This window comes from Bolinopsis microptera, chromosome 9 (genome assembly GCF_026151205.1).
Source record: "Bolinopsis microptera isolate Bmic1 chromosome 9, MBARI_Bmic_1.0, whole genome shotgun sequence".
In the NCBI taxonomy this organism is placed as follows: domain Eukaryota; kingdom Metazoa; phylum Ctenophora; class Tentaculata; order Lobata; family Bolinopsidae; genus Bolinopsis; species Bolinopsis microptera.
In genome coordinates, this window is record NC_087080.1 from 2,496,472 (window position 1) to 2,524,231 (window position 27,760).

General features: G+C 36.8%; 2 protein-coding genes across 3 annotated transcripts in view; both read left to right on the forward strand.

Moving 5' to 3' along the window:
* LOC134820345 (zonadhesin-like) overlaps positions 1-27,760 on the forward strand; it is a 53,402-nt gene that overhangs the window by 14,963 nt on the left and 10,679 nt on the right. The window lies entirely within an intron of this gene.
* LOC134820344 (uncharacterized) lies at positions 7,816-27,739 on the forward strand. Of its 2 annotated transcripts, none has more exons than XM_063830650.1 (23): positions 7,816-7,910; positions 8,025-8,126; positions 8,297-8,379; positions 8,701-8,799; positions 8,955-9,036; positions 9,928-9,995; positions 10,262-10,360; positions 10,728-10,879; positions 11,881-11,959; positions 12,355-12,448; positions 14,385-14,533; positions 14,878-14,982; positions 15,233-15,343; positions 16,080-16,127; positions 16,237-16,344; positions 16,496-16,648; positions 21,904-22,023; positions 23,420-23,596; positions 23,737-23,809; positions 24,442-24,629; positions 24,854-24,919; positions 25,542-25,586; positions 26,775-27,739. In XM_063830650.1, the coding sequence occupies exons 1-23, from the start codon at positions 7,826-7,828 to the stop codon at positions 26,976-26,978; spliced, it is 2,490 nt and encodes an 829-aa protein (XP_063686720.1). In that variant the 5' UTR covers positions 7,816-7,825; the 3' UTR covers positions 26,979-27,739. The 2 variants fall into 2 exon arrangements, with proteins under 2 accessions (XP_063686720.1, XP_063686719.1); XM_063830649.1 differs by having other exon boundaries at positions 7,837-7,910; positions 24,851-24,919.

The following is a 27,760-nucleotide window of genomic DNA, read 5'->3' on the forward strand; positions in this document are numbered from 1 at the left end:
ATCTCTTAATGGTGTCGAATGCAGATGACATATCAATACCCATTTTGTGTAGAGACCAGCGTTTCTCCTTCACAACTGAAACTAGGATCCGTTGTGTCCAATCAATATTTGCACAGCTATGGCCAGGCTTGTAGGCATTTTGCCAAGGTCCAGTGTACTGAGAAACTTGTCTTTGAATGCGTCTAAGGACTATCATGGACAATATCTTCCTGGTGCCGTTTAAAAGACAAAGAGGGCGCAAACTTTTTAAAGGTCCACGTGGCTTACCAGGTTTTTGCAGTGGGGTAAAGAATCCTTCAGTGAATGAAGGTACATGTTCATGACGTTCAAAAGATTGATTGGTCAGCTGTGCAAATGTAGAATAGAAAATAGGTGGGGAGTGTTTAAGGAATTCGTTTGGTATACCATCAGGACCAACAGCCTTACCATTTCTTAGCTTTTTGGCAGCTTGTTCCACTTCAAAGGATGTTATGGGATTGTTTAGTGGCTGAGGACTGCCAACAAACGGCTCAAGTGGAGGTTCACTGTCTGGTCCTGTGTAATGTTGCTCAAAATAGTTGCGTATAATGTCAGCTTTGTCACTCTCATTATCTACCAGTTGATTCTTGTCATTAAAAACAGAGATGGAGTCTGATTTCTTGTTACCTGATAGTTGCCGGACAGCTTCAAACATTTTACGGCCGTCGTCTGTATTATTGATAGAGTCTGCAAGACTGTTTGCAACTTCTATTCTGAGAGTATTCAGTCGCTTCTTAATGTCATTTGAGAGTTTGTTAATTTTTGATCTCAAGTCCTTTCTGTCTCTGTATTCATTATTATTCAGAAGTTGTAGCAATCGTTTTCTTTCGTCTGACATTTCAACAACTTCACTATCAGAAGAGTGGTGTCTCTTTCGCTGTGGCTCGCGTAGACCCACAGTGGAGATGGCAGCAGTCTCAACACTACAGTCTAATATATATATTATATATATATAATATATAATATATAATATAAGGCCACACTGGATGATTGACTGAACAGATAAAGACCACTCAGGGTGTGCCCCACCCCTAACTACTTTCTAATAAGGAAACTATTGGTTTGGCGCTTAGGCGCAGTGCCGCGTCTAAGCAGCAAAAGAGTTATTTATTTTAAAATTTATTTTTGTATCTCAAAAATGATGTAAAGTTTTTAATATAACGTAGAATTGAAGCTATTTCCGTACAGCCTAAGTATGCTCGTTAGAAAAACAATGAACATGCTAGCTTACTTCATTTTTGTTAGTCGGCTGACATCTTGGGTTGTACTGGATGTAAACAAGTTTATTATCGCATGTCTACTTATATTTATTATGATATCATTATTCATTGTAATGGCAATAAAATATAAATTTTGTTTAACCTAAATTTTGTTTAACTTAAATTTTGTTTAACTTGTTTTAACGAGTGATACTCGTAAAATATCTGTTCCATATATTGGACCGTCGACAAGTCCAACTCGGCGCGCGTCCTGGTAGGTTGTAAACCTACAAAACTTTTTCCCACCTGGTAACTGTTGTGATCGGAATATCATACTAGATGGCAAGAGGCCACTTCAGTTTTAAAAGGACCATGTACTGATATCCCAAGCACTTCTGGAGTCCAGTAAGGGAACTTTCATCGAGTCTCCGAAGAAAAGTGTTAAGGTCGACCTTGGTTGACTCGATACGATGACTGATTTGTCATTTCCTACCTCACCACCCAACTGCAAACACATCTCTTTCTCTCTTCACTTCCTTCTCTCCTACTGCTACCTACTCAACCCACCTCACAGCCACTCCATTCTTCAACACCAGTGCTCTGGACTTGATGGGACTTTAACTTAAATCTGGACCAGTCCACGTACTTCTGAAACACATTGAGTAACTTTTGCATGTCCTCTGCACGTGCAGTGGTCAGACAGCTATCGTCCATAAACAGCTCCAGAGTTGGTATCGGTTTGGCATACGTTGTTTGGAGGACTTCGCCGCGCAAACTAGTATTCTTGCTTCGTATCGATCATTGCTCTGCCTCGCAGAGCAACGATCTCGACGGATTGACATCGTCAATCAAATACGTTGTATGACCCGCCGCGCAAGAGTGCGCGGCACCCCCTGTATCGTCGAAACTCTATAGTGAAACGCCATAGTGAAACGACCGTGGGGGTCATGACGTGATATATTATACAAGTTAAGTATCGGTGTGACATCCTTGATGTACTCAATGTTAGACTTAGACTTTAGGTGTTCATGCCCACGGTTCAGCTAGCAGCTAGACGGCACAGAATACGTTTTATAGTTGATTTTTAGCGCGATGCACTACTGGGTCGCGCCTTCACCTAACCATGTGCTTTCGGGCGCGCTTGTTTACCGCCGTGAGGCGGGCGCGCGGTACTGCAAGCGCAAGGGCTCTGGATAGAGCAAGGTCGCGCCAACTTTATCGAGTACACAATAGTTAGGAAAACAAATTTCTTGCAGTAGTGAGTAGCGCGACCGCCGAAGGCGTAAACACATGGCTATGTCATATGTGAAAATAGTTGTAATTCTGAAATAATTTAAGTTAAGAACAATTTCAATTATTAACAGATGTGTTGGAATTAATAATAAATAATTTAATAAATAAATTATTTAAATAATTTATAAATAAATAATTTAAAAATGTTATGTTATGCTAGTTTAAAAATAAATCAAATTTGTAGAATTCCGCGACTGTAAAATGTAAAATGATTTATAGCACGCTCAGCCGCATTGACTTTTCCGAATCCGTTTTACATTTTATAATTTACCGAATGCTCATTCACTAGCTTTCTTTATTTTTGTAAGTCGCGTCGGCTGACATCTTGGGTTGTACTTGGCATACGTTGTATGACCCGCCGCGCACGAGTGTACGGCTCCCCCTGTATCGTCCATAGTGAAACGACCGTGGGGGTCGCAACGTGATACAAGGTTGTACTGGATGTAACAAGTTTATTATCGGATGTCTACTTATATTTATTATGATATCATTATTCATTGTAATGGCAATAAAATTTAAAAATTTTGTTTTACTTTTTTACTGGTACAGTTACTCACGCCGCATGTATTATATAGTCTAATAATATTTATTTGTTATGTTCTCTAACAAGCATTCTGTAAAATTGTGTAAATCGGAGTCAGGAGTGTAATGTATTTAGAACTAGCCATCCAACTTGCAACTATCGCATTATAATTTAAGTAATAATCTTTCAAGTGTCTACGCAGAACTGCGTACTGCTCAGTCCTCATGCTTGATGCTTGAGCTGATCAGCGATACCGATGTTCACAGAGGCGCGCGCTCAGTCACAAATCATGAGCGCACGGATTTTGGAATTTCTCCATAATTGGCAGGTCGCAGTAAAAATTTTTTGGTGTAGTAATTGATGAAAAACTTAGCTGGGCCCACATATAGAATATCTAAGGAAAAAAGTTAAATCCACTACAGCATACAGAATTAAACATTCAGTTCCAGGGGAACACTACCACTGCATTATTGGAATCACATCTTGCTTACGGAATAAGTGTTTGGGGCTCAGCCCTCAAAGACCAACCAAACGATAAGCTATTCATAACTTAGAAACGTTGTATAAGAATCCTTTTTGGAGACCTAAATGCATACTTACTTTACTTTACTTTACTTTACTTTACGCAGTGCAGTTGGCAGTGTTCACGGCCTGTACTGCGCGAACGACAGAAATTTCCCTAAAACTTATTCTGCTTCTGAAATTTTGGCTCTAGTAATTAATAAATCTGACATTTACTCCATACTCGTTGTATTGTACTATACTTATAGACTCATCAAAACGTGATACAAACAATGTCATAATCCTCCCAAGAAAAACCAACACGTTTCTTTATACAGCCTCCAAATTATTATTAATTAAAATTGAAATTTAAAAACACCACTATTAAGCGTACACTTTTACTCAGCAGTGTCACTACAACTAGTTTACAAAAATACTTTTAAAACTATATATCAAAAGCAAAATAAAGTTCTATGTATAAATTCGTTCATAAAACTTCCAAAAAGCTAATATAATTTAGATAAGTCAAAGAGAGGGTTAAAATTATTAATAAAACATTTTTGCTACCTCAGTGTCAGATAAAGTAAACAAATAAGTCTTCAGTGCGGACTTAAACGCCTCAACAGAATAACATTGTTTAACTGAGTCTGGTAGTGCATTAAAAACTCGTGGACCAACCACACTAAAACTACGATCACCAAAACCCTTGGTTGAACGATAAGGGACTATGAGCCTAACAGTGTGTCCATGGTGAGCATACTTAAACATATCTTGAAGGTACAGTGGCGCTATTCCATTAATAGCCTTAAAAGATAGGAGACATATTTTAAAAATCACTCTTTTAGGTATATTAAGCCAGTGCAATTTATCAAGATCATCGCCTAGGTGATCAAATTTATATTTTCCAGTTACTGCTTTTGCACAGGCATTTTGAATAAGCTGTAGTTGATGTATGAGGTACTTGGAGATGCCGTAAAACATGGCGTTACAGTAGTCCAAACAAGAAACAACGAGGCTATTAACAATTGTCTTAAGCTGTTTTGTAGTCAGCAGAAACCGTATCTTAGTGAGGTTGCGTAGTGTTAGGAAACATTTCTTCTTCAACTCAACAACATGGTTGCTCATAGTAAGCCCAGAGTCCATATGTATCCCAAGATTCTTAACTGTGCTCACAAATCGAATAGTTGTGTCACTCCCAAAATTCACTCCCTTTATATTGATCTCTCGTAAGACGGACATAGGACCAAAAACGATTATCTGTGTTTTACTGTCATTCATTGCTAGAAAGTTGTGGAATAGCATACATAAACGGATTCTAAATGAGAATGGGGAAATCCTCACTACTTCTGTATCTTTGGTTAAATTACGCTGTAAAAGTATCATCCTGGGATCCCAATCCATCAACAATAATAACACCTGGACTTACCACAACTTTCACATCGCCCCTCACTCAGTCACAGACCAAACCAGTTCATCACTCACTCACCAAATTGCCGACCCAATATCTATTGAAGTGGCGAAAATTTTCTAGACAAATTACATATCGATATTATTGCTGCAGCAGATACAAATACCAACATTATTATATTCCCAAACGTTTGAACCATTAAATTAACTAGGAAATTCAATCCTCAACTTAACTTTTACTGTTTTAAACTGATATGATGATATTAACTTAACTTAATATTATTTTTTTTACATACTTCTTCTTAGTGTGGTGACTTGGGGTCCATAAATATAACAATACAAGCTGATAAAACAAAAAGAACAACTGGGGTAGGTAGGTAGCCCTGGTGGGTGCGTAAACTTTACGGTCTGCTCTCTCCAAGATCAGCCTGCTTCTCCATTTTACCGTGAAGCCTAATTTCTAGTTTTTATAAATACAATGCAAGTGCAGGTTTACTAATCTTAATCTACTTAACAAATCAATAGCCCAAGTCACCATACCCGTAGTATATTCCATGGTAATAGAAGAACTTTAAAGTTTTTCAAATTGTCGCTATAATTGATTTAAATAAAAATTTGTTGTTTTCTTGAGATCAGCGAGATGCGAAGGATTGGCATCGTGAATCAAAAAATTATGTATTGACTGTTTTGTGGTAAATAAAATTTTTGTATTTCTTCTTTAAAGTGACATGAGTCAAAATGTTGCTCTAACCAGAGCCCTCTCGCTTGCAGTATCGCGCGACCGAAACAAGCGCGTCACGCAGTACGCGTATATTGTATCACGTTGTGACCCCCACGGTCGTTTCACTATAGTGCGCGGCGGGTCATACAATGTATGACAACGCCTATACACAGTACATGGCTATGTGAAGTCAAAATGGTACGCTTAAATGCCAGCCATGGTTTTTGAAAAGTAAAATGAGACTAGCTGAGACATCATGTGAGTTTACTATGTCATCCCGGTCTGATCCAGCTCTTCCGGCACAATTGAGCGTTTGGTGCGGTTTTAAAAAAATAATCTTCTTGTTTTTTCGCGGGGGAGTGATGTCAGGGGCCTTTTATATATTATATGAGTATAATACATTTTACCTTATAATTAACCATCACTCCCATCTAGGAAATACTATGTATTTGTGTATGTAATTGAGATCGTATCAGCGCCTTTCATTCTACTCAACGCGTTTCATTCTACTCTAAACAAGCTTGATGATAGAATGGATGTCTTAAACTATAATTGCAGAATGGATGTCTTAAACTATAATTTCGTTGTCACTAATAATCTATTGACTTTCAAAGTTGAATTTTAGTTAAGTATGAAATGGCAACACATCATAGTTAGGGTAAAATATTATTCTTAAATTTTAAAATTGAGAAGATTGCTCTATGACTTAAAATTTAAAATTTAAGAAAAAGCTATATAATTTTTAAATAGTTGGTTACAGTTTATGACAGTACTGGCATGATCAATTTTATTGTGGCTGGTAAAAGGACCCAGTTGTCTGTAAGGGCTTTACCGAACCCCTGCGGACCAAAATGTGATAAGATCAGGCCAGATGTTTCCTTGTAGAGCAATTTATTTATTTCGGAGCTATGGTTTCATGATATAGCTACTGGTAGTGTTTAAAGGTCAGTTTATCTTTGTATGCTAATTATTGGCCAGGTAGCGCAGTTGGTTAGAACGCCAGCTTTGCAATCGTGAGGTTGCGGGTTCAAATCCCACTGTCTGCCTGGTCGTGTGGTGAGCGTTGTTGTGTGAAATCGGGTGTGAAATCGGGTGTGAGGGTTAAATGCGGAGCTGCACATTGCAGCAAAGTCTCGGGCAAAGAAAGTATGGTACACACTACCTTAACCGTCACTGGCTAAAAACAAATCCTTCGGCTTCCTGTAATTGGCTGGTTGCACTTGTGTAACAATGTGGCTGTTGGGATACTCTAAAATAAAATAAGTGTCTTTCTTCTTTTATCAGTTGTGACGGAATTGTAATGAACAAAATCCATATATAATTATTTATGATATGTTTGATTTTTTGTTATTGTATGTCATTCAAATTTGGTAGACGGCCCCAACGTTAATGTGGCTCTTGCTATGTGTTGGTTCAGCCGAATTAATTATTATGTAATCAAGTTTATTTTTCTCTTTATGTTAGTTGTCATCCGGCCAAACATTAAGCAACTTATATTGCAGTACCATTTATCAATTAGTATATCAAAATATGTCATTGTAATTTTGCAATTTGCATGGCTGAAATGTAACGCTTGATTTATATATATAATAATTAATTGAATTTTCAAATTTTAAAAATTAAAAAAAATCCATCCAGATGCTTAGTGATGTGAGTAAATCACAAAGAATTGTACAACATTGGACTCTTTTAAAGTGTATCTGAAAACATTTCTTTTCAAACGTGCTCATAATATTGTATCTTAATATTTTTCAATCCTAGTTTTCCCTAACTGGTTCTAACTGGAAAATGCATACACATTATCGTTTATTTAGTGTATCAAGTCTAATCACCCTTATCTGGTTTAGAATATAATGTGGGTTGCTTTTTCAGGTTTTATTGTATCCTGAATTGTTTTCGTGGCACACATGTGCATTTTAAGTTGTTGTGCCACTATAATATAAAAGTTTAAATTATTATTATTTATTAATCATGCCCTTCTACGATATATAAGGTCTAACCATAAATTTGTTTTATAAATCAATCAACTGTGATGTCTGCTTCTGTATTGTATTACCATTTGCTATGATTCAAACCATTCATTTCCTTGTTTACATTGCCACCTCAACAGACCAGAAACACTCACTTCATCTTTTTTTATGTCATCTTAATTTTAGCATTAATATGTTAAATATATATATATATTTAGCATATAGATGGGACAATGGAACATCAATCACAATGGATAGCGCAACAGCGCAACCAAAGGGTGAGTATTTAGTTCTGGAATCTGACTTATAAATCCTTTTTGTTAATCTAAATAGAATCATTGAAACAAGTACCACAGTGTGACCGAATGACCAAACTATGTTTTCCTTATTAGGCAAGCGGCGTCGTATAGAATCCAGTAAATCCAGTGAGTCAGAATCGAATGTCTCAAAGAAGGAAAAAGCGGCAGTCATCCCTACTGCATCTGGGTCAAAAGGTATTACTATTAGTGTTATTGACGATTTTTAGGGTGATAATGCATTCATGTTTACATATCTTGTTTTTATTTAACTTGAATTTTCTAATCTACTTGTGATCATTATTTGAATATTCAAAGATGATGTACATATTTACAAAGTATTGGATAATTATGAGTTCTCCCTCCAGATGGTATAAAGACCTGTAATAGAAACTCACAAATGATGTGGGATACCACTAAAAAGGGAATATTCTTTGATGCTGTCAATGAGGTATTTATACAATGTTATTAGTATTTATACCTTGTTATGAGGTATTTATACCTTGTTAGTTGTTATTGGTATTTATACATTGTTATTGACTGTGAGGTATTTATACAATGTTATTGATTGTGTGAGCTCAGTTATACAAGTGCATTATTCAAATAGAAGTCGCTGATCTGCATGATTTATTCTTATCTTTCAAGTTTCAATATTAGCAAAGACAAACATGTATATTGTTGGGCATCTCTTATCTTTAAAGGAATTGCTAACATTGATATCATACCATCTAATACTAGCATTCTAATTTCTGATACATACTTTGCGTTTCAGTTCGGAAAAGATTTCGACAAGATACACAACTACTTCAATACTAAGATAAAGAAAGTGTATGGTAATGTGGACACTTATCATGCTATCAAAAAGGAGCAGGTTGGAGTACCACTCATAATGAGTGACTCATTTCAAATTCATTTTAAAACGAACCAAAACTAAAAAGTAGAAGAATAATTCGTTTTGCTGTCCAATTATACTGAATTCTATTGTGTTCTCTTTCTTTCACTCATCTGAAGTTTATATCTTCGTAGGTCAAGGATTTTTATCAGAACACCTTGAAAAAGACGTATCAAATCGTTGATGCCAAAAAACTGCACAATCTTATTGTTGGAGGTACGACTCAAATTTATAAATAATTTAAACTAAAATTCACACTATTATATACTAGGGCAGCTTTGGGTTTGTTGCTGTAGTGGCACTTAGATTTTTGCAGAAGTACGAGCTTCTACATTTGCCAATTACCATAAACCCATTGGGTGAGCTAAGGACCTTGTGTCTGACCATCTCCAGCGTTGTAGCAATGTAGGATTGTAGGATTGTAGGATTGTAGCAATGTAGGATTATAGCACTGTAGCAATGTAGGATTATAGCACTGTAGCAATGTTGGATTGTTGAAATGTAGCAATATAGGATTGTAGCAATGTAGGATTATATGAATGTAACAATGTAGGATTGTAGCAATGTAGGATTGTAGCAATGTAGGATTGTTAGATTCTTCAGTTTCCTGTAATAAGTCGGTTACTTGGTAACCACTATTGGAACTTTAATACATAAATGATTGCGTAAAATATACTGTTGTCATCCAGCAATACGTATTGTTCAAGTAAAGATTCACGGAGTACAGTTTTTTCACAAATGTTTTTGTATAACCATTTCATTTATCATTCGAATACAACAAGCTTTATTGTTCTAATAAATGTATTATACATCGTAAATTATACATTAAACATAATAATTGTATTATACATAGTAGATTATACCTTATACATAATAAATGTATTATAAATGTATATACATTATACAATATACATAATAAATGTATTATACATTGTAAATTATACATTATACATAATACATGTATTATACATTGTAGATTACACATTATACATAATAAATGTATTATACATTGTAGATTATACATTATACATAATAAATGTTTTATACATTGTAGATTATATACATTATACATAATAAATGTATTATAAATGTATAAATCGTTTACAGAAGGTAGTGTTGATGAGGCAAACATTAGAGAGTACAGAGAAGTAATCATTCTACTATCGTACTGGCAGGTTTGTTCAACAAACAATCTGTATGCTCATTTTCTAATAAGTTTATCAATTTAAAATACAATTTAGTTTCTGCTGAACATTTTTGATCGACTATTTAATGAACACTAATCGTCCGATTGTAAACTTTAAATGCTTTTGACTATTTTAAACGATCCAAAATCTAATTGCTTACACGAAGTTAACACAGAGTTAACACGAAGTTAACACAGAGTTAACATGGAATTAACGTTATTGCTTTATAATCTTCCACGGTTAATTGTTGGCAGGTAATGAAACATTCTAAAAGAATGAAGTGGCCGACAGATAAACTTCACAGCAAAGTGAATGAGCTCATCTTCCAAGGATCAACCTGTCTCCGAATGAAGGTTTTTAACTTTAACATAATTGAAGCCTTTATATCTCCCTCTTACTTGTTATCACTAATTGAGTTCAAAATGAATAACAACCAATCTATGATATTTTTTATTCCTCATTTTAGCATTCTCTACTTATCCTGCTTTTAAAATTATACGATCCTAATAAGTTCGCATAATCAAGGTATAATTAAACCTGATACCCCTGGCTTGCGAGTTGTTATGTAATTCGACTACCAAGTCTCAGGCAGTTACATTCCAGAGTTAGATGAGCTATATTTCGTGAAGAAATTAGAATGAACGATTTGAACTTGTTTATGTAGTATAATACACACCAGTTACTATCAGTACGCCCATATAAACACAGATCCCATTTCAGTCTCGCAACTTCTACGTCCAGAGAGTCACGCCCAAATATTTCGTTGGAAGAAGAGTTGGTCGGGTTCCAGCTGAATTCACTGTTGATATTCTGCCCTTTAATAGTTGGAGTTGGGGCGTAGTGCAAAACATTGCTCAAAACCCAAGGATCAGGTATGTTGTGGAGTATGATATTTTTTATATTCTAGGGGTCTTTTAAAATTCAACTTAACTGTACACTAAAAGTTTGGATGATGGCCCAACTATTTTGGAAGAAGGCCAAAATAGCTGGTTACAGACCACAGAATTGTATTACGATAACACGCAGTATTGTGGGTATGTCGTCTCATGGAAGAATATCTAAGTGTCTTTGTGCTCTTAACATTGAGACAACAATAGAATGCTGGACAGCTGAAGATCTTCAACCATTTTCCTTGACAATTTAGTAAAATAACTATTCGAATTCACTGAATTTGTTTAATCTCATCAAGCCTGAGATGAAATTAAACATCTCTTTTATTTGTAACATTGGACATTTAGATTGGTTTCATCATTATTATCTTTATTTGCAAGCATGAAACATTTGAACTCATTGCAGTGTTTGATAACAATGAGCTTGAAAACCGTGCCGACTGCCAAGCATGTTATACATGCAAAATTTTAAAAATAATTTCATATAGTAATAGTATTGTAACAAATAACGTTTTAAGCGATATAAAATGTATAACATCTTTGGTCGTTGGTCGTCAAAAAGCGTTCGTGTCGACTAAAATTCTATTTGTATCCCATATCATAGACATGATCCGTTCTATAGCTCTTATTTACGATATTTTTAAACAAAATATTTCCCTTGGCTCAATGTTTTGAGTAGTTCTGAACATAATTATAAATGATTATTAAACATGATAATTAAACATAATTAGCTTAATATACTAATTCTTAAGTTAATATACTAATTCTTAATATATACTAATTCTTAAGACACTCTTTATCTGCCGCGCTATTGTCATGTTCTCCCCTTCCATGTTTATTAGTTCTATTATATGATTGGTAACTTACACTCCATATTATATTATAAGAATAATATGAATATAAAATATTATTAGTTGCTTAATAATTCTCAGCAAGGATATTATTTAGTACATAGAGTGTAATATATCATTTTATCGTTACAGGTTAAAGGTTTCATCAAAGAAAAGCGTCTCGGAGATCCTAAAGATACTGATCAGTAAATGGGAGAAAGCAAAACAATGTGTATCCTTTTGTACTGACAAATATTGACTTGAACTTAATTTTATGTAATTCATTTAAACTACTTTTGCCACCTAAGTATTAAATTATTATTGGTTAATAAGCTGTTACCAAACAAGCTTTTGTTATAATCACCTACACATGATGTAACGTCTCTGTGAACACCCATTAGAAAATTAGTTGCACTGCTTGCACACTTTCCAAGAATCATCTTTTATTATGAACCCCCTAGTCAATGATGATTGGTATGATTGGTATGTTTGGTATGATTGTCAAATCAAATTTTAATGTAATTTTTCTCACTCCAGCTGCAGTCTGGTAGTGTTGAGTCTCAGGAATATTTTTCTAGCTCTCATTTACCTTGTTTTTTAAATAAAAATCCTTAACCCAACTAACAGTCCACATTAGAGACACTCAACCTGTGTCTCCGAGCTCCCACCTCCTCTAAATACCGACCCGAACATACCAAAACAACTGCTGATTCTTCTGCAGGTTTCGCATTTTACAGAGTTTATATTTGTTTATTATTAATGTAGCAGTTTATATACTACCAAAAATATGACGATTATACACGAATTAAGATATTTTATGTTACTCGACAGTATTAATACGGGTTTATTAACAGCCGGGAAAATATTGCGAAGTTTTCAAAAACTCGTCGCATTATCCCGGTCGTAATAATGCCGAGTAAGGTATGCACTATGCAGCAGGCTATTGCACAAAAGGTAAATTCAAATCACTCTACCCTCTACGCCCATATCCAAAAAATTTTTAATTTCCTACATTCTCAATTTTTTCGTTTTCTGTGGCCCGCTCGCATAAAGAGTCTTTGTATTCGCGCGGTTCAAAGATTTTTCATGGCGGATTCCAGATTCTCAATTTTACTTTTTTAGGGCCCGGAATACTTTTTAATAGATAATCCTAGGTTACTTTTGGGGGCGAAGCCCCCGAAAATTTTGGAAATTTAAACTAGAGTTGGCCTCCTGGAACGAATCTGACAATGGAGAACGATTTTAGCATACTATTTTCTGATTTCAATTTTTATTGGGATAAATTGTCTGGATTCTAGAATCCCTAAACACTTGGCTTAACTAAAGCACGAAATAGGAGACAGCATGAAGTATCAAGAGTTTATAATTTTGGCACAAATGTTTTCTCATCTACTACCATCACTTTCTGCTTTCAAGCTATAAACTAATACAGGGTTAAGGGAATTTGGAGAAGGAAGCAAGTATGAGACCAAATATTCAAAAAACAAGGAATTTAAATTTTCCAAAAATATAATAATGACTATAATTAGTATTTACTATTTAAATAAGATAGGAAACGCAACAAAGAATGCTTATGCATTATGCATGTTTAGACGTATTACATCAACTCATAATACTATATAATGTTCTTTGAACTCCTGACATAAAGTTATTACTATTGCATTGATGACCGTTCACAACATTACATGATTGATAATGCTATTATCAAAACTGGAATGGTAGTCTATATTGGGATTTGCAGAAGTTTTCTATAGCCGCCCCCATCCCCCCATGGGTGGTTTTCAGAAAAGAGTGGTTTCTTGCCATTCTCGTAGCAACCTGTTGAACAAGCTTTTCACCCTCAGCAGAACATGGTGATGGGGCCATCAGCCTAATCTGGAGCTCTTTTTGCACTCTTCTGTCATCCCTATCTGTAATTCTTATAAGATGATTGGACCTCGGATTTAGACTTGAACTTTGGACGATTCATGATTAATAGGAAGTTCAACAACCCAATGTAAGCAACAAAAGCAAGCGGGCAGAGCGACTAATTAAAAAACTAGAAAAAGTCCAATTCTCACGCCCATTCTAGCATCATCGTACAGATTAGTTAAAACGCCCTGTTTTTCTGATATTTTCTCACGCCACACGAATTTGGGCTGGGTGTGTGCAGTGTGATACACACATTGAAGACGTGATGTGTATATGCTACTGCTTGCCAATACAGATATCGGGTGACACTGTAGACATATCCGGTTTCATAGACTAGATAAGTAGATAGTAAAATGTTAATAGAGTAATAATGACAACTATTTATGTCGTGTACGCGAAAATGCCCCAATAATTAGCATCTGGTTAGTGGTTACTTGATGCACAGATTTTGTAGCTAATAGCAACAAACTTTGGTCTGTGAAACGAAATTTGATAGACTGGATCAGTGGATCCCTGACTGAGGACATTTAAATAACGGTCCAGCAACTTTTAGTCTGCTCTTTCACTTAAATTCCTACTGAAATATTATCGAAAATTCTCAGAGTTGGCTCTCGAATTTCCTACTTTTTGTCAAAAATTTCCTACTTTTAAAAATTTCCTACATTCTTAGAATGCGAGAATGCGGGTTTTTGGATATGGGCCTCTACGATTACAGGTACTATTTTACTACTAATTTTGTCACTCAGGAAGGTTAAGAAAACAGAGTGTGTCTCTGAATTCTGAAGATACCAGTAAAAACAAAACCTCCACCAAAACCCCAATACCACGTACCAAACCAACTGCTCCAGAATCAGCTGACGAACACAACGTTATCCTTAACAATCTTGCTAATGAGGTAAAACTTAATTGTCTGCATCGAAAATTGGAGTATATCACATAGTATTGGTATGATTACGTCTCGTAATATACACTTTCTTTATTACTTCACAGTAAACTGTATCAACTATCAGTTGAGTAACATGATACTTTGGTACACATTCTGATTCAGCTCACATCCACTTGAAAAGTATTCGCTTACTTGTTGTAGTTTATAATATTACAAAACTACAGGTAAACACAGTGCTGTGCCAATATATGGCAATATGTGCTAATATGTGCCAATATGTGCCAATATGTGGCATGAAAAATATCGATTGAATTAAATACAAGTTGCTGTGATAATATATTACAATGTTCCAGGTGGACATAACGTGTAACGTGGAGGCTCCAGCTGCCGCAAACACAGTGACAGTACACAGCGAGGACTTGGGTGATGTTGTCACGGATCCTACTCTAATCGATCAGGTGAGTTAATGTGAACCTTTGGTGGCCAGAATGGTTTAACTGAAGATTTAAAATCTAAAATTCTGCAGAAATTAGATTACATGGTAATGTTAAATTGATGGACGCTAAGTACGAATATATCTGAAGTAAAGTTATAATTTGATCCGGCCTTAGCTGGTCTAGGATTATGTCTTCCACTGTCCAGTCATCATTATGTGTACCTCCAAATATGTGCTGAACATTTCACGATTTACGTTGAATGAATTATCAGGGTAAGGATCAGAATACATCGGTCACAGAAGAAGAGCTGAACGATATTATTGATTCAGTGGAACCACCACTTTCAGATCAGTCTCAAGAGACGCCCACTATCAAGAGCAAGGTAATTTGATCTTAAGTATGAACTGTCAACTGGCTTACTGGCTAACTTCCTCTTTGTTGAACATCATCATGTTTTATAATATGTGCTCTTGAACTGTAAAACTTACGCATAAGCTCAAATCCTGGGGAACAATTATAGAGTACCTCAGATTTTGTAAATTGCATTAGATTTTGTGGGTAAACGCGAAGAATTTCCCTAGCTTGCAAATTGTTAGATCCGGTTTACGGCGGGCCACTCCTGCATCTAAATTAAAAACGCGGGAAACAGGAAGCCTTGTATGTGGGACATCCGGAGTAGAATCCTTCAAGATGTCGTGACGCGCGAGAATAGTTTTGTCGACTTTATAACGCGCCAAGATCAATTATCACGCGCGCGCGCATGTGCAACGCGCGAAATTAAACTAAATTTTAGCCATGTACCAAATTCCAGCCAAGCTAAATATCTTGCCAGGGCTTAAATAACAATCGAAGCAAGGTTACTGCTGAGACAAATTTGTCGGCAGTTGTAAACTCAACCTACCACGTACTACGACCTACTCATTGGTCATAGGTTCCCAACACTTTTACTGAAAAAAAATGTTGAAATTTTTCGTTTGAGAATCAGTGAATCTTTCGTAGAGAAGTAAGTGATAAAATTCGTGTGAACCGAACTTAGCCTACAATTAAAATCAAATGTGATTTTGCGACACCAGAATTGAAGGATAACCAGCTAGTAACGTCTTCAAACCTACTTTCAGTGTCCGACGGAAGTCAGAAAACCTGGAAAAACCTTCTTCCATGACAAGGTATTGTGGCATCAGTTTAATCGTGGCTCATTTTAAAACTTCATACGTTATATTAAAATATCATTTTATTTGGTGTGTATTTCACTACTTGAGACGCTACATTTTACAGCACAAAGATACCGACGAGCTGGCTGCGGAAAAAGACAGACTTGCTGCCCTTGAGTGCTGGGACTCTACAACCCCGAGTTCGTTAACCATCGGCCACGTCTATATGAAGGTAAATATTAATCTAGTATTGCTCGAAAAATTACGTGGGATACGTCTCGGGGACATTGGAGAATTTTGTGGTAATCCTCATCCGTGAAGATGGTCTCTGACCATTCATTGTAATTGTAGATTTTAAAGGTACTATTGATTCCTAACCACAGTTTGCTCCTGTGACAAACAGCAAAGAATTCCACATAGAGTACGAGTGGAGGATTGACTCTGGAGAGACGTCCATAAACTCAGCTCACAATACCTTGTCCCTGAAGAGGTTATTCAACTTAGGAAGCACTGAGTTTCAGCGCCTGTCTAAACAGGTAAATTGTAAAACTTGCTTCTTTTTCATTTTACCGAATACTAATAGTGTTGATCTAAGGATTATTTTTAAAGCTTTCGTAACGTCAATGGTCAGGAATCCGTGACCTTTTAATATCAAGATGCTCGCAAAACACATAATTCTTCTAACTATCTGCCCACAAATATGGCTTTATTAGATTACCATCCTCAACGCAAAGTCATTTAAAAATTAATATATGGAGATGGGTAAGATGGGTATTGGATAAGATGTCAGCTCCCTCGTAAATAAGTTTTTACCATGCTGTGGCAGGGTCTCATTTAAAGGAGCATGATCAACACACAAACGAATAATTGAACATGAAACCTAAGATAGATATGAATAGCTTAACGCTTGTAAATATGATTTGTGTGTCAGAATAAAGTGTGAACAGTACAGAGGCAACTGACAGTTACTATAATTATTAGGGAATTGTCTGTTCTCTAATGATATTTAAGGAAGGAAATTTGTTTCCTGCATATATTTACATACTTATTCGCATAAGTTTGTTTTTCAGAACGTCTTAGAGCTTAAATTTTACTACTGTTTCATAGGCCTGTCACATTTTTAAATGCAGATTTATTCATACACTTTAAAACGTTGGGATGGGTAGAATTTTTAACTTAAGTTTTTAAATGAAGATTTTAAATGAAGTTCTCAACCCTTTAAATTTTAAAGAGCATATCGTGAATCGTTTAAATCTCCCACATTAAAATTTCAGCATTCACGTCACAGACTATTATAGAGTGACCGTAGATCGTTTTCGAGTGCGAAAAAACCTAATATGGATATGAAATCATTGACGACGGTACAATTGATAAGGATACCGATTATAATATCACTGGCGAAGAGTAACACTAAGAGTCGTATCTTATTGCTAATTGGTTTACTGGTAGACATGACACCAGAATAAGGTGATAAACTAACTGTTAGACATCACACCTGTCTGCAGTGACGTAACACCTACTCCTCTGCATTATTGTCTCTTGAAGAGAACACGTTAAACTTTTACGAAATGCGAACAATTGTCCTTTTCGAAACCAGAGTTATAATGTATTACGTGTCGTATGGAAAATACCGATATTCCAAAGTGCACCCCTAGTTAATCCCTAACACCCAAATTGGCATGCCTTAGGGGACCTTTAGGGTATCTTAAGGCTCAATAGTCGACCCCTAAGCTAAGGAGAAGTGTTCCCCGAATCGCACTTGTCTCCCACTTTAGGGTCAATGGTATAAATTATGTGTTCTCTCGGGCCACTACTCACCTAGAAATGATTAGGAAACTGTAAAACATAGTGATATCAATATAATCAATATTTGGGGTGCTTCCTTGAATACGTTCATCGAAAAAACTCACCTAGTCACCTGTAACATCGTATTATCATATTGTGTTATGCATTTCTCGCTAACACTGCATTTCTTGGAAAATTGTTTGTCTACTTCTATGGGGACGTGACTGTTGAATATATTGTTATCTATTAACATGGAATGTCAGATTACAGCTTCATCGCTGCATGTAAGTGTTTATGGGTGTGTTAACAAAGTGCTGCAAGAGCAGTTGTAATATTCAATATTAACCGGATCAGTACTAACCCCTTAAAATTAATATATTGGAAATATTGACATGTTTAAAATTGCTATTCAATAAACAAATTAAACATGGCATCTTTACCTACTAACAATTATAAATAAAGAACTTAAAAGGGCTTTACTATCCTTCTTCTCGTGGCAACTGGCAAGGTATGTGAGGCTGTGAGGCTGAGGGGACCACCTCAAGTCTCTGGTGGCATTGCCACATAGCTTGAAGGTATGTGTGCTGATAACAGTGCGTCACCAGACATTGCCATTGAGTGTCTGTTTGTGTGTCAACTAGAGCTGCATAGCTAGTGGTGACGACACGAATAACATGACCCTTGTACCAAATCAAATGCAGTGGAAACGGCTCTGCTTTTACTTGACCTCGAGGTGACCTGATTTAGAGGTTCTAACCCTCTCCGAAACGGGAATATATTATATTATATATTCACTTGGCTAGCTATTGAGTATTTCTAGGAGATGTGTGATCTATACATAGCACGATACATGGAGGGCTCAAGACGATGAGAACTACAAGATCCCGGTTGAACTAATTTGATCCCATATATCCCGACAGTCCCTTGTTAACACTTACAGTGTCCTTAAAGTGTCCGTCCGTTTACCGTTAGAGACCATAGTCAATTGTGCGTCGACTGTGCGTCAACCGTGAGTTTAATCAATTTTTAATGGGGTTAAACGTGTGTTAAGTGTCCGTCGACAGACTTCCAAATTGCCTATAAATTGTGTTGTATGATTTGCCCTCAGCTTGCAAGAATTCCTTGATAAGCGGGAATATTTGAAGAAGGATTTTGCTTCAACTTAAAGGGGTTAAATTTGTTTCTTAATTCCCAGTTTGCAGTATTTAGATGCTATTGTAGCTGTTTTTGACGTTGCCAAGGTATCAGCTATTTCTTATTGTGAATGTGAAGAATGTTCTTCTTCAAACTCGTCAAAAACGTAGATAATACAGTTTCTGGACGGTTCCTTATCTTAACTCCTCTAATAGTGATAGCTACCTTAACTGTTTTCTTATTCGGTAATTGTTTTGTTCTCACTGCTATTCTTCACCATATCCACTCTGCTCTTGACTTCAGTTTCTCCCGTGACTTTCAGAACAATCTGGTTGTGCTCAATTTCTGAAAGTTCCTTCTAATTTTCTTTCTGTTTTTTATATGGCCAATCTTAACGGCAGTTGAATAACGTTAATTACTACATTATTTAAACGGTCAAAATCTTTTTACGGACTATTCGAGGGACGTTCAAGAATTTTGCATTCCAATCATTAATTATAGAGTGATATCTGAAGTCATAAAAAATATTTTCTTCTCCGTCCGCGTCCCATAGATATAAAGTTGAGATAACCTCAAGGGGGCCGACCACTTACTTTAGCGGTAATCTTTTTCCTGAGAGCCAGGTTCTACTGTCCATGTCGGACAAGTTCAGGTCATATTATTGTGTTACTTCAGCGCAGGTTTTACACAAGTGTTAATTGTGTATTATTAGTTTCCTCCTCTTCAGATGTGCAATGTCGGGGATGCGTTAATTATAACGTTGTTTATAGCCGTTATTACTGATATGCAATTTATCAATAAAACATAAGTGTGAGAAATGAGGCAAAGGTGTTTTTCGGAACCTACAGATTTCATGAATTATGTTTTGGGAACCAGAAGTTCTTATTCCTACGTATGAAAAATATTGTACAACGATTATTTGGTGGAAACGCTTTAATTTTCCGATCAGTTTATATCATGGTCTTGTTCAAAATTGATTTTACGTCAGCAATACAACCCAGTCCTGAATACTGGATAAAATACAGTCTTCTGAATTCTTGAAGAAGGACCTACAATTGTCTTAGTCGAAATCTCAGCTCTAACTCAAGTGAACGCCTAAAATTGCCCAAATCAGGGCATTATTGCTAAATTACCGTGAAATCCCTAAAATAACCACACCCATCACTTCATTACCCCCACTCAAAACTTCCTGCGTTAGTCATTTGATGCCCCCTAGGAGCGGATGGGTGGAGATACTAAATATACCACGTAAAGTGTAAAACTCCCAATTTTCAAATTTTGTTTCTGTAACTCCATACCAGTAAATATGAATTTATTTTTATTGATGAAGTAGTGTCTTAAATTTTTGCAACTTGTTAAACGCGTGGTCGTCACAAAACCTACCCGAATAATATTCAAAGTCCCGTCATAGCCTTGCTTTAATGAGTTTTCCGCGCTATGGACTAATAAACAGAATAAAAAGTTCCAAGTTTTGCACTGCTTGACATTGTTGACAGGTGAATGGTGTGATCTCGGTGGTCTCAGTATTAGTATGACTGTAACCTGTATAGTGTGCCGAGGAGACACTGTTGCATGTTCTGTAGTTAACGTGCGGAAACAAAGCTATGTTTAGTAATAGGAGTAATAACAATAGAAAAATTCTTGGACTATTCCCAAACCTGCTTTCCTTCGGATAACTCTATGGAAGAAAGTCTCCTAATTTCTGATTTTCCAAGTACTACACAATAATTCTTGGAAATCGTTTTAATGCTTCTTTGGGGATATTGTCCAATTTGGCAGTTTAGTTACACAAAATGAAGAAGTTGTAGGAACTACGAGAACACATAAAGTTCGGGGGGTTATTTTGGGGCAAATCTGTGGAGCAATTCAAATACCTGAACACTCAGCTCGCATTTAATTTTAATTTTATTTGGAATCGTACCGGGAGGAAGTGAGGTCTCATCGAGCAGTCGATTGAATATTCACCTTTTTTGGATTTTTTTACATCGTGAGATCTGGTTTAACAGAATAACCCGGTATATTGTCTGGAATTGAACTGATTTAGCCTTATCAGCCCTATAATTGAAAAGGCCGTTATAATTTATATCAGATTTCAAAATAATGATGCTTATCATTATAACTTATCATATAAGCGGTCGAGGCCATGTGTACCTACTAATTACAATTTCATACTAAATTTGAAACCGGATTTTAAAATTAGAATTCTCCAGAATCTTTTGAGATTCTCAAGAATTAGGACCTGAAGAAAAATGCCTGGTAAAGCTCGATTAGTTATCTGAAGATTTATTGCATGAAATTTCGAAATTACGTAAAAAACCGAGAACGGAAAGATGTTGAAAAGAGTTAACGCTAGAGCATGACGGATCTTGATTAAGATAATTAAGATGCCACAACAAGTCGTGCTGGGTTATTAACAATCGACATTGTGGCGCGCCGCACTTTTGCTTCCGGACTACTCTCCCTCGGTACTCGCACTCACCCGGACACGATATACTGTGTTATATCTGGGTGTCTCCACAGTAGGTTGTTACTAAAAGAAAGCTGCCAAGTGTGCAGCTGACACGCCTCACACACGCCTTCAAGGGTTGTAACCTCTAACTTGTAGTCCGCAACATAAACCTGGAGAGTATGCCTCCGCACATCCCTGGTTCTGAGGGTCGTGGCAGTTTAAAATCTGAGTTTCAGGAGAATATCTCAAGGCTCACCGTCTGTTCGGTCTTTGGAAGTGTGTCGGCCTATTAACAGTTTAAAGTATACTGTTTTGACAAGGCTTCACGGCTTCAAATTTCGGGTTCAAAGCGGAGGTCGGCATGGAAATACATTTAGAGACCTTATCAAATGAAATACCGTGAATTGTTATATCTCACCGCAGGGAAAGTTCAAAGACCTGTTCATTACCCTGAACATGGACAAGTGGACTAGCATCCTGCCTAACAGCAAATCTGTGGAAACGCAGACTGACATGTTGGAATCAGCCCTCCCCAAGCCACAGGTGACTAATAAATTAACTTAAACTTACTTGTTTTTATTAAACAATTAAATTAACTTACATTTTAACTTAAACTTACTTGACTACCTGACCTTATTAATATTAAACAGCGTATTATACGTGTCAAGGGAATTGCAACTTTCGTGTTACAAATAAGGTGACAAAAAGTTGTTTCGAATGCATGTTTAACGGCTCCTCCCTATGACCTGGCCCTACAGACCAGTCTTCAACACAAAGGGGGAGTCTCTGGAGTACGTGATTTCTTTTAAAATCACGACTGATGAGAATCTGACAAGTGACAGTAAACAGAGATTGAATTTTTAACATAAATTCTAATGGTAACCAAGTTCTAATGTTATAATAGCTGTTGGGACAGTGGGAGAGTTACTGAACAGGTCAGTTGAGCTGTCCTGCACATACCAGTAGCATTACGTGGTAACTGGTAAATAGTGAAGAATGAAAAGTCACAGACTCCTTGACTCTTCGGATTATAAATGAAATGTCTTTGCCTCTATTTCAATTCTCTATGGTTTCTCTGTCTGTCAAACGATTTACCAGCATCTACTCTAAAGCGCCAGTCACAGACAGATTGTTTGCACTAAAAAAGCATTCCCGGTGCTTCGAATCAGCCTTGTTTCGGCAGAGAGACGGGTAATTTCTACAATATGCCAATAATCCTGGGATCAGGGATCATTATGATACACTAGTAGTGTGGGAAGACATTTGATTGTTTGAAACTTTCAAAACTTTCAAATCCACTACTACAATATATTTTTCTGAGTAAAAAGCTTTTCAATTTCGGCATAAAAGTTGAAAAGGTTTTGAAGGGTTGCCACGGATCTGATAGCTGCGTTTTGATAGGCGAGTATTATTAGAAACAGAGGTTATTTAGTGTCGAGGACAGAAGAACCTGACACGATTTCGACCGAGAACTGGGTGGTACTCGTGTCAAAAACTCGTCGCTACAATGGACAAATAGAAAATTTACCTTCCATTATTAGCTTCACCGCGCTGCCTTGACACCTGTAGATCTCCGACAAAGTGACTCCAATCACAGAATAATTGATCACACTACGTGCCCTGCATTTCCTCATTATGGTTAAACCGCGGTTAGGTACCTACTAGGGTTGTGTCCTATGTATGAACGTGTTATACGTCGTGTCATATATCCTAATCAAAGTGCTTTACACCGGCGCTACATGTGCTTTACACCGGCGCTATATGTGCTTTACACCGGCGCTACATGTGCTTTACACCGGCGCTATATGTGCTTTACACCGGCGCTATATGTGCTTTACACCGGCGCTATATGTGCTTTATACCGGCGCTACATGTGCTTTACACCGGCGGTATATGTGCGAGTGTTACACAAACAATTAATAACACCTCTCCTCCGCAGGTGGTATCAGTTGCAGTCCAGGTGGGCAAGGACCGGCTCATCCTCCCGCAGCCCACTAAGCTGGGCGGGTTTATTGTGCCCGCTCCTGTGCTACCTCCTCCGAACATGGCACCTAAAACCCCTCCCAGCTCCTCTTTCAACTTACCCAACCGGCCTAAAACTAAACGAAAACAAACTGTTAGTACATTTTAACCCTGAAAGTATTCTTGCCCTTTCGCTGCTTGTTTTCAAATAACTTGAATTCTTGTGTCAAAAATGTATCCAAAAACAGGAATTCCAAGAATTTTCCTAACATTATTCGTCTCATCCCCATGCAGATACAACGAGTTTTGCTGCCCAAGCCTGCCCTGAACGTTACTTCAACACAACTTGTCGTTCCACGAGACATAGGTTAGAGATATAATGGATAGTATTTAACCCTATATTTAGAACAAGTTTATTATGTTTACTACCTCTTATAATATCGGTAAAACGAGTGAGCTGTCAATGACTCTGCCGGAGTATGTTGTTACTCTACTCTACTTTATATGATGATTTATGTATCTAGTGCGAGCGGCCAATTATATTTTGCTGCGATGGAATGCAATGTTATTAACGGCAAAAAGGAAGAATGCAAATAACAGCATGCCAAATTTTTATGAAGAAAGTGATTGGACAATAGAGAAGCTAAGAATGCATCCATTGAGCCCAACCTTTGTAAAAAACCCAGTGTGCACTTCAAACCAACTCTTTAGAGGCTGGAACACCATAAGAAAATCATCGTATGCTGTTCATTGAATGAGGATGGTGTTTACTGAATGAGAATACTAGATTATCAGTACATCGACACATACCGTTCTGTAAAAACCAACTCCACGGGATTATGCATCTAAAATTACTCTGTCACGTACCGATCACAGAAAAATCCCGATTTACCGTACTTTTTTTCTTTCCCTCATAAATCGTGCGATAAATTCAGGTTTCACTGTGTCATGAAATAAATTTACGGAGAGTACCGCGATTTACAATCTATTCTGCTTCAGGCTGTGCCGCGCAAGTGAAAGCGGCGCCATTCTGTGACGCCAATATCTCTACCACTACGACTTCTAGCTACGACTCCGGGAACTTGACAGTTTCAATTGGTGGTGCAGGCGGCTTGGTGGCGCCAGTAGGCGAGGGAGGAGGAGTTGATTTGAGCTCATTGGTACCTGACATTGGTCACGACAAACAGGTTGACTAGTCCTGGTTTTTAATTACAAATCTTTACGAGTTCTTCTTCTAACTCTTTCATCATTTGTCTTCCTTATATGGTCTCAAAAAAACTTTAATTCTATTGTAGGACCACTGGACCGCTGCCTAATTTCGTAACAATGACTTAATTGTTAACTTGCTGATTTCTGATTAGTAACAAGTTATATTACATGTATAGTTATTAATAATATCTCTCCTCAGCAGCTGTACAAACATCACCTGTATTGTGATCGACAGTTTGGAGACATCATGAATTACTCTCAGTGCAACGTAAGAATTTAAACCCTGTGAAATTTGTAATTGAAATATTTAAGTTTCCAAGTAAAATCTGGTTTGAATAATTCACAAAAGTTTGGTCCTTCATATCACTCCTACAAACTTTCCATCAACAAAGCATTAAGCCTGTAAAATATGTTTTGACATGAAAACTTTTCTTTGTATATTTTATCCCATTCCGTCGTGACTTTGTAACTAGCTGGCGATGAAGGCAATGATTAGGCAAGTATCTCCCCTATTATCACTACTTATACACTTTATCCACCAAGGTGGCTTGTCTGTTACAATGTCTATTATAACAGCATTTATCTGTCTTACGCATGAAGCCGACCACTCAGTAACTGGACTTATCTCTTGGATTGCTGTCTGGCAGTCTGGGGAAAGTAACTTTTAGTGCGAACACTACCGGGATTCTGGCCGGATCAAATCTATACAACCACACATTTATATATTACAACTTCAAATACCAGAGATTTGGGGGTTCATTTAGGGAGGGATCTGGCTTGCCAGTCGCAACATAGTACCGTCAATATTATCCCAACAAATTCATACTGGAAGCTTTAACAGTGTAGCCCCAATGGCGTTACTGAGTAGTGAATGAATCTGGTTTTTGCAGGGATACGATTCAACAGAAATGACTCCGTGGAACTCAAGTGGAACGGTAAGTGAGAAATTATTTCCTTCTTGAAAATCAGAGTCGGACGAAATAGTACAGGGCGAGATGAGCCAATATGCATACATTGTATCATGTCTAACAACAGTTCAAAAGAATATACTCTTAATTTTATAATTTTACTACTGAGTACTGAGTACAGTGTTTTCAGCTGTCCTTAAGGGGGCAGGGGGGTCTCCATGAAGATCCCCCTTACCTAACACCCCCTTCATTAAATACTGAGAAATTTTGACTTTACTTCAAATTTTCCCATTTGTAAAAAAATCAGAAATGTTTATAGATGTTGGTTGGTAAAATCTGCTCCTATCTAAATCCAGGTTAATATAAATCATTATCAACATTGGTGCTGTGAAATAATTTCGATAAAGCTTATCAGACCATTTCGTGTAATCTTTTTTCTCCCTTTGAGCAAGCAACTCTCCTGGCCCTCCCTAGGTGGTTCAAGTAATATGTAAACGGTCGTAAAATGTAAAAAATCATTTGAAAGTATAAATTTTCAAGATTTGCTGGTTTGAGATTATTGTAGAGTATTATAGAAGACTGTAATCTTGGGAGGGAACCCAAGCTACGTGGGATGATAGTATGGATTTTAACGGGTGATGCGAATGTTCGAGATTGCCAAATTTTATGCAGCCTCTAATGCAGCATACTAACTCAGTAATTAAATATGATTTATAATGCTTATGTTGGAGGTTATTTCTTGCGAAATGTATGGTTCAGCAGCCCTAAATAACCTTGATTGATAAATAATGATCTATGTTATAATTATGATATCTTATAACATATTTAAAGATAATTTTAGTCTAAATATTATGTTTTTTGCTCTAAAAATACGCAGTCTGTTTAGAGTTAAACAAGAATGCCTTGGTATATCTATACTGACCAAACTAAGGTTTAGCGTCATTTTAAGTTTAGTCGGTAAAATTTTAGTGCATAGGTGTCAGACGGCATTGATAATTGAAGGAAATTTGAGCTTTTAAGTTTAGAGAAAAAAGCATGCAGACTACCATACTGGGTCTTCAAATTTAAATACCCGATAAGTGGTGACATCATTGGGGATGAATTTATTAGCTAATTTATGAGAAGTAAAGCGTCCGCTAGTGTATTATCCTGACTAGAATTTATTGTGAACTAGTCTTGAGCGGTGAATGAGATAAAGTACAAGCTTTTTCTCAGGGAGAAGCGATGTCAACACTCAACAGCTTGGTGGCGGAACACAGCAATCACTCGCTCACTGGAGACTCGCGTGGCGTGCCTAACCCTCGTGACCCTATGACGTCACGAGATATGATGACGTCACGTGATCATACCATGACGTCACACGATGGAGCAAGAGCGGTTCCGAGTAGTATTTTGGACGATTTGGGTTATCACACCTGACAAAAAACTTCCAGACTGTCAGCCGTCCTGTTCCGAAATTGACAAATGACTTCATTTGCCATTGAGTACTGATAAAAGAAACCATAAAACCGATCAATGTTAAAGATCAAATTATTGATAATAATAGTAATACCGATAATCGAAACTATTTACCATACAAACAAGATTTTAACAGGATACAGTACAGTTAAAATAGACTTTACGTAATTGAAGCTTGTTTGCTCCGCAATATTCCACCTGAGGTATGCTTTCCAGTCAAGGAGCCGCCCCCGCTACTGTGATCTAAATCGTGTTATAATATTCGCACGGATGTTTATTCTAGCAGCAATATCCCTTTAAGGTCTCTTTTCAACTCATTCACTCGGCCTTATGCCGTGTGCGAGCTGTACCAAACTAGAAGTCCTGTAATGAGCATTTTGTCACTTGAAACGCTCAGCCATAGCGCTTAACGAAACCCTACTATTCGATATGTGAGTAGCTAGACTACCTTCGGTTGTCTCTACTTAGTTTACTGTTGTTTCGACCTTTTAGTGGTTTCATTCTTTAGTGTTAGACCACATCATTTATGGTAAACTTTGTTCTAAACTATCTTTAGATTTTTTACCTCGAGTTAAAGTTTCGTTGTATAATTTTATTACTAGGTATTAGAATTTCTATTTTCGGTTAGTACATTATGTGGTCTTTAACTATTCTTTATTGTTGATACGACTACGTTTTAAAACTGTCGGCATTATCTATAATTAAGTTTTATCAAAGCCTCGAGAGCAATGCGTGTTGTCTAT